Source organism: Hippoglossus stenolepis, chromosome 7 (assembly GCF_022539355.2).
Source record: "Hippoglossus stenolepis isolate QCI-W04-F060 chromosome 7, HSTE1.2, whole genome shotgun sequence".
NCBI lineage: Eukaryota > Metazoa > Chordata > Actinopteri > Pleuronectiformes > Pleuronectidae > Hippoglossus > Hippoglossus stenolepis.
In genome coordinates this window covers 9,989,228-9,997,420 of record NC_061489.1, presented here as the reverse complement: position 1 = coordinate 9,997,420, position 8,193 = coordinate 9,989,228, and the positions used below count along the sequence as shown (strand labels likewise).

General features: G+C 41.9%; 1 protein-coding gene across 1 annotated transcript; it reads left to right on the top strand.

Annotated features, from left to right (window-relative positions):
* The first annotated feature begins 1,370 nt into the window (after positions 1-1,370).
* On the top strand, positions 1,371-6,600 carry adrb2a (adrenoceptor beta 2, surface a). The gene is made up of 2 exons (XM_035162098.2): positions 1,371-1,580; positions 1,854-6,600. The coding sequence occupies exon 2, from the start codon at positions 1,854-1,856 to the stop codon at positions 3,108-3,110; it is 1,257 nt and encodes a 418-aa protein (XP_035017989.1). The 5' UTR covers positions 1,371-1,580; the 3' UTR covers positions 3,111-6,600.
* The last annotated feature ends 1,593 nt before the right edge of the window (positions 6,601-8,193 follow it).

The window sequence follows — 8,193 nt, the reverse complement described above, 5'->3', positions numbered from 1 at the left end:
TGCAGTAGAGTGAGTCACAGTTGTTGCATGGTGTCAGAAGTCAGGGACCTAACTCAGTGGCAGATCTGGGATTTTTCTAAATCAGGGGCCAAAAAGGGGCCATTATTTACCAAGGTGCCAAGTATATGTCAAACATCCCCGCACAAATCCTGATTCAATAAGGTGCACATTGAAGTCATTCCTTGGTAACCGTTAGCTCTGTAACAAAGCCACACATCACTGAATATATGTTGAAATTTGCTTACTTATCAAATTGTCATTTATTGCTTTTAACTAGTTTTAGTAAAAAAAGAAAGAAAATAGGACAAACACACTTCAGTCAGATTCAGCGCCCCAGCCCTGGGTCCGCCCCTGTGTCCAATGTTTGTTTGTGTCAACATAGTAAATCTATGAGTTCAATTTGTGGCATGTGTGAGCCTTTCCACAGGCAGGTTCTCTAGTGAAGTCTGTTATCTCACTTTAAATTAGATGATGTGGTTTTTAGATACACACTCAGTTAATGTTTGCACACAAAAGCCTGTGACCAGACATACTCATAGTGATAGCTATTTAGTGGGGATGCATGTTGCTGACTTAGTAGAAGTAAGAAGTAAAGATGCAGGGACAAAAACAAAACATTTACATCACACAGTGGCTGATCTGTTCTCGTTCCTCTGCCTCTTGCAGTCTGTCAAACAATTTGAATAGGATTTCAGATACATAAACAAATTGAATCCACATGAATAGCTGCATATTGAAGAATTTGCATGGACTATGTATTTATAAAAATGCTAATTTCTCCTCAAAGTGTGTTATCTGGATAAACCTTGAAGGTTATGTTTTTGATTCCATTTACAGCATCTGCAAAGGCTTAACCGTTCTCTATTTGTATGTGTGCTAGAGTACATATTTTACTACTAAACAACATGAATGGTAATAGTTAAATTCTCATTAAAAGATTATAGACTAAAGACGGTTTAACTTGCCAGTTGGATCACTTGTGCATTAAACAGTTTCCTCACAGAGTCAAAGCAAGTCTTTTAATAAGATCCAGACCAACAGACAAGAGCTATACCATTCCCTTGCTTGGGCTGCACAACTGCACATAACACACGCATTCTAAATGAAGACCTTTAAGCATATGTTTGCTTTTTTTAAGATGTGAAGAAAAAGAAGTCAAGAAAAAATACTTTTCTTGTGTTTGCAGTCTTTGTCTCATGCAGCCATGCAGCAGCAACAGCAGCAGCTGCAGGGACAGTGTGTTCAAACTGTCGGGAGCGCTCAGCACCCTCCGCAGGCTGGCTGTGTGATTGGCTGAGCACTGGCCGTGATGTCATCACAGCACATTATAAGGGCTCTGACAAATAGTCTGGGAGACACATTAGAGGAAACACTGCTCTACGGAGGCACTGAGTGAGTGAGGCACCCAGAGATTAAGAAAGGAGAGTAGACCAGCTCAAAGAAAAAGTCATAGTAGAGTGGATAGAAAATAAGGTGAAGTAGAAAGAAGGGACATGTGACATGGAATACTTTACAGGAACGACCTGAACAGTCACATTTCTACTTTATATGGGAGGCACGAGTCAAGACAACCTGTGGAGGTTTGTAGTTTTTTTTAGTTTGGCACGTTTTGTGAACAGGATGTAATTTATTTCTTTTGTGGTGTAATTCTTGTTTTTCTCTATTCTGAAAAATGAAACAGACAGATCACTGCACATTTGTTACTCCTAGCTTTATATGAGCATTTAAGTTCTGTATGAACAGTGTTGATATCTGTTTTCATCAGGCCATTTTTACATTTAGATCTTCACCTCCTTCTGTGTGTGTGTGTGTGTGTGTGTGTGTCTGTGTGTGTTAACACATGGTGTCCTCAGATGGGAAGCACAACCCCCCCAGTGTACCTCAATGTGAGTGCTGAAATGATCAACTCATCGTCGGGGTCTGCTGAGCATGAGGGTGGTTACAGTGAGCCAACAAAGATCCTGCTGGGCATGATCATGTCATTACTCGTCCTGTGCATAGTCTTTGGCAACATCCTGGTCATCACGGCAATCGGCCGCTTCCAGCGTCTCCAAAATGTCACCAACTGTTTCATCACGTCCCTGGCCTGTGCCGACCTGGTCATGGGTCTTATCGTGGTTCCTTTCGGAGCCTGTTACATCATCTTTAACACCTGGCATTTTGGTAGCTTCTGGTGTGAGTTCTGGACAGCGACGGACGTGCTCTGTGTGACGGCAAGCATCGAGACCCTGTGTGTCATTGCCATAGATCGTTATTTAGCCATCACCTCTCCTTTCCGCTACCAGTCCATCCTGACCAAATGCAAAGCTCGCATTGTGGTCGTGCTGGTGTGGGTGATTGCTGCTTTGATATCTTTCCTGCCCATCCACATGAAGTGGTGGATATCCGACGATGACAAAGCTAAGGAGTGCATCAAGCAGAGTGACTGCTGCGAGTTCCATACCAACATGGCCTATGCCATCACCTCCTCCATAATCTCCTTCTACCTCCCTTTGGTTATCATGGTTTTTGTCTACAGCCGGGTTTTCCAGGAGGCCAAGCGCCAGCTGAAGAAGATTGACCAAAGCGTTGGACGTTTTCATAACAGCGACAACAGCACCCTCAAATCTCTGGAGGCCAATAATGGACGTGCCAACAAGAAGGCTAAGTTTTGTCTGCGTGAACACAAAGCTCTGAAGACACTGGGTATCATCATGGGGATCTTCACTCTGTCCTGGCTGCCCTTTTTTCTGCTCAATGTGGTGGTGGCCATATGGAAGGTGGAGGGCATTGACCTCACTTTCAGGATACTCAACTGGATAGGTTACGCAAACTCCGCCTTCAACCCGCTCATTTACTGCCGGAGCCCTGAGTTCAGGTATGCCTTCAAGGAAATCCTCTGCATGAAGAGGAACCGTCTCAGCAGCCCTGGGCCCGTGAATGGATACATCTACAACAGGCACAGTTGGCAGAGCGAGCAACAAGGGAGGAGTAAAGGCAGCTTGGAAGACAGTGACGCAAATGAAGGGTGTGTGGGGCAAGGTGCGGGGGTCTGCAGTGTTATGGACAGAGTGATGGACCCGAATGGGAATTGCAGCAAAAGCCCAACGACTGTTACGACTGTCCTGTAAACTTGGAGCCCTAACTCGTCAGTTGATCCAGACATGTTTACACTGCTTTCATAAACTTTTCCCATTGACCAATGAAGGTAAGGCCAGTCAAAGTAACTGGCAGAGTATGTGGAGCCTGCTCTAAACAGTCCAAACAGAACAACTATGTTCTGCAGAGGAAACTTATTTTCCTCTTTGAACGCAGCAAACAGATACTGTAGGAGATCACATTTTCTTTTGTTACATTTATCAGTTACATTTTACATCTACCTCATCACTTCTTCTTTTTCTTTCTTAACTGACTATATAAACTACTTCACACAACTCCACAGGATTTATACCAGGGCAGTTTTTCAAATGTTCATTTACTCAAATAAATTGGTCTGTGGGTTATGTAATAGCCAATTATCTAGCTTCAATTAAATTAGTATTTTTTTTTATCTCAGATTTCTTGGTGAAAGATCTGACAATTTAGTTACCTTTTAAATATTTTGAAATGATTCTGTAAAATCCATTTGAGGACGCCAAGTAGGCATGGATGGAGGAGTAATGAAGGATCAAATTTAGTACTATTGGTGCTTTTTTCGTTTTTTTGAAGAAATACATTCCGATTCAATTACTATAATTTGGCTTCATTTACTTTCCAAGTAACTTTTTTTGTCATGGGTTTTCTGAGAAAAAGATGATCAACAATAGGTGTGGCAGAACCTGTCTTCTCTCTCTCTCTCTCTCTCTCTCTCTCTCTCTCTCTCTCTCTCTCTCTCTCTCTCCCTCTCTCTCCCCTTCCTCACTGTTCAGTAATGTCGTGAGGCCCGCCTCTGGTGTTTTCCAGCCTGTTGCATGGCGGGAGCATCTGCTGCCAGCAGATAGTACCAGATATATGCATATTCACAGTTATCTACATCTCACTGGTGCAAGCTGAAAACTGCTGCAGGCATTCCCCCCCCTTCTTGAGCATTTGCTTCTGTGCATCAAGTAAAACTAATATTTGGTACATTATAAAGCCATTACATAAGTATAAGGCAAACTAATAGTCACTCCTGTCCTCACTTGGTGCCAGTAACAGTAACAGTTGTTCCTCTTGCTGCACAAACCATTTTTGTTTATTAGATTTTGTGGTTGCTGTGTTTCAGCATCTACAGTGTTTACTGAAACCAGAGTAGCTCCTTCCTTAGCTATGGCACAAGGGTACAAACCACAAACAATAATAAACAGCGTGTCGAATCAGCCAAGAGATAACAAACTTCCAGGCCGAGACACAGTGGCGAAAACATAAAATAAGAAGAGCAGACAAAAACCGGTGCACCTTTTGTCACTGCTCCCTGATATTTCCCAGAGTCTCCTCACTGTAAACGGATGTCTGGATATTTACGAAATTCATCTTAACGTTTGCGTAAGACACTCAGGAGTCCGCTGAGCAGTGTCGCAGCTGTTCCAGTTGTTTCAGTCGCTCTACAGCAGACCCCTCTCTGTGTGCAGTCTTCAGGAAATGCCCCCAATCCAGCTGAGCCCAGACAAATTAACACAAATAAATCCATTATCTCTGCTGTTTAGCTGGAGAATCAGATAAGTCCCCGATTAAAAACAACAATGATTTGCAGGTTGTGATGAGACTTTCTCTCTAATCACCTGGCTTAAGATCTCAGGCTCCGAGGAAGGTGGCTTCTCGACCCCGGCAAACAATGGGTACTTAGCATGCAGGGCTTTATTTGGAGAAGTCATTCTGCTTTTCTCACACTAAATGGTTTGCAGTGACATTACTCTCCAGAGGAGTCATGAAGGTGCTGCTGTAGATGTGACCCCCTTTCCCCCCTGGTCCGTTTGGCAATCTCCAGTATGTTCTGATTAAAGTGACAGCATGCTAAATGTGTACTTGGAGTTGGGGGCTGGGGGGCGGCAGGCAGGGATTCTCTGCAAGTCTAAATCGGTGTTAGTGACCTGTGTTTTTGTCCATGGTGCCTCTGGAGTTAGATCAGCTGACACTGTCAAAACTGTGAACTTAGTTCCCTCAGAGGAATCTCTATTTACTGTATCACTGTTAGTCAGCACTGTTGTCACAGGCCTCAGGGACAGACGTAAATACAGTGTCATCATACGTCAGTGTTTGCTCTGTGAAAAACCATCTTTCCAGCATGTTGATCTTTTTTTTGCATGGATTTACAGCAAAGTAAATGCAGGGGTTGAAAGTCACAGCGAATGTTCTCTGGCTCTTTTTTACCCCTTCCAGCATTTCCACTGTACAGTGAAGCACAAAGCACAAAACAGATTCTAGACCCAGATCCATTGTATTTATTCACACTGAATTAATCGATGCATTGACGCAATATTAACGAGTCACAGGATTAAAAAAAAAGACCTGTATTTAAACCATCCGTCTTTTTTAGAAGCACTTCCCAAGCTATGGTTCGCATGTCTTGCTATATATTTGTGGTGATGTGTTTTTCGTGGATTTTGGTGACACTTCCTTTCAAAAGTGATCTGTGGTCGTCCAAGTGGAACCGGTTGTGAACTATAAATCCACACTGCTCCCTCCTGGCAGTGGCCTCTCCTCGCATCTCAGCTGTCCCACAGTGATTCACGGTTACTGTTTCATCGATACACCTGTATAATAAGGAATGTAACTCATGTCTCTCGCCTCCTCTCGCTGGAGGACACAGCGTAGTTATGTGCAATGAGTCCTGAATTATTAGCTTACACTACGACATTCCAAGTACAGCTGATGGTTTGGTGCCTACAGATGCACTCAACAAAGTCTTGCCCCAGATTAGCCCTTTTTAACAACTGCTCTGCTAAAATAAAATGTTTTTCTAAAGTGGATTCTCTGTTACAGACAAGTCTTAGAGAGTGTATTTAAATGTGGAACATATGTCATTGTAAAAGAATTTGATCTATGTTATTGATGACAGTTTGATATGATGACGGCTCAGGTTGGCTAATGCTAATGCAATCCTCACTTATTCACCTTTGCTCCCATTGAACAGGAACAGCTCCCCCATGACGTAGTTCAGAAGGTTCACTCACTTACAGCAGCACTGTGTAGCACTTTCATGAAACATTTGTGGTATTTCTAAAAAACAATGTTTGAACTATAAATAATGGCTGAAGAGTTACGCCGGTTGACTTGTAACGTAATATTTTTCCCTGTTTGTAACGTGAGAACCGGTCGCTGCGACATCTCAGCGCGGGTGTCGTGGATTCTGGACTGTTCTGATAAATGGATGTATGTAAATGTGAATCTTCTATGAAAGTTAAATATCGCTTCAGCCGTCACATGACAAGTCAAACCTTTAATATGTGAACTTCCTTTTTCCTGGCAAGAGTGAAAAAGTCATCACTCAGCTGAATGTTTACTAAATGTTCGCAAGCTACTTTCGCACAAGTTCTTTTTTTTTTTCACTGTTTGTTAAGGGGATACAAACCTGTTACAACATGTGGTGTCCTGTGGTATTTATGAAAAAGCAAATGTGTATGTGCTGTAACATTTGTATTGAAATAAATTATGTACATGTTGCATGTAATGTCCTCATTCATGTGTCCTTTATGACTGTTAGTGAGGAAAATACAAAGTTGTTTTCAGACATGAACTAAATAAATAAATAATAAAATTAAAAAACAAAATCAGGAAAATGTCCCAAAGAATTGTGTCTGCACATTTGCGGGTGCTTTATTTTTCAAAATCTTACTGACAAGACATTAAATTACAAACAGATACATGTACCCAGAAATATGGAAAATATAAAACAAAATCACTAAAGCTGGTTGCAGACATGAAATCCACATAATGTCGATACATTTCTGGTCGGGTCATTTGCCTTTCACATATGAAGAATGCAGCAGAACCATTCACAACAATGGGAAAATATCCAGAAAATTCAGGCATGGGGTTGTGCCTGTGTAGAGCATGCAGGGGGCAGGACATAACGAATAAATTCCACTGCGTAAATTACATGTTTGATTTTATTTGTTACAGCACTTTGACATCGGCGTCGGCCCTTAACACATGTTCACATTAGAAAATATCATCAACAGACCCACTAGCTCGCTGTGAATTTTCCAAACATTTTCCCGAGTATAATATAAGGATTGGCAGGAGAAGATCCTGAAAATACTAATGCCACTCCGCAAAATCAGTACATATCTGAAAGCAGCTCCATGAAAGCATCAGGCCTGTACAATGCCATCAGGTATCACGGTCCTGTGTTGTTTCCATTCTCCTTTTGAAACTGGAATGCAGTGCTCCAAATAACCATAGATTATGGAGATCACCTCATTCTACCTCAGAAGTGCTGGAGACAGTAGAGATATACAGAGCCATAAAAATCTCCTGATGTTTGGCACTTAGCCGCAGGAGTAAAAAGCTTTTTTAATGTTTATTTCAAGCATAAAATATGAACACCAGCAATCTAAGGATTAACAAGACTAGATCACAGCCTAGTGTGTGGATGGAGCTTGGCTGGGCCCTTTTCATTCAGGTATTAAAGATAAAGGTGTTACTGATAACATTAATGGTGGCTCTTTGTAGTTCAAACATCTCAGTACTTTGTTTCATTTAACACTTGTGGCATGTTAAAATGTGCTGTAAAAAGGCCTTTACACTAAGATCCTCAGGATGTCGTCGCCCTTTGGTTTTGTGTGTTTGCTTGTCAGGGAAATGGCAACGTAAAGTCTGTTTAATGTCTGGTTCACTTGATTCTGACATTTGTGTCACACATGCAGCATTTCCCGGATAATGTCTTGACAAATTCCGTGTTGCAGAGCAGGTCTGACTGCAGTGTGCTCAGGAACGCATTGCGATCAAAGACCACGAGCAGCCAATGACTTTTGCAAGTGAGTTAAAATAATTTTGAACAGACAATAATGAAAGCTCACAGTATTTATTTTCTCTGATCTGCTTCCATCAGCCTCGCTGCTCTTTTCTCTCTCCTCACGTGAAGGACACGGGTCCAAAAATTAGGCCTTTTGGCAAAAATGACTTTATAAGACAAGTGATGACTGTGTGTATGTCGGAGGGCAACATACCTTCTGTAATATTTCTCTGTCTCTTTCTCTTTTTATCTCCCACTCTTCCTACAGTTTCGACACACAAGACTAAACAGAATGTTGT

Bases quoted from the DNA above. Each gene is read 5' to 3' on its own strand.
- adrb2a (XM_035162098.2), top strand. From the start codon at position 1,854: ATGGGAAGCACAACCCCCCCAGTGTACCTCAATGTGAGTGCTGAAATG.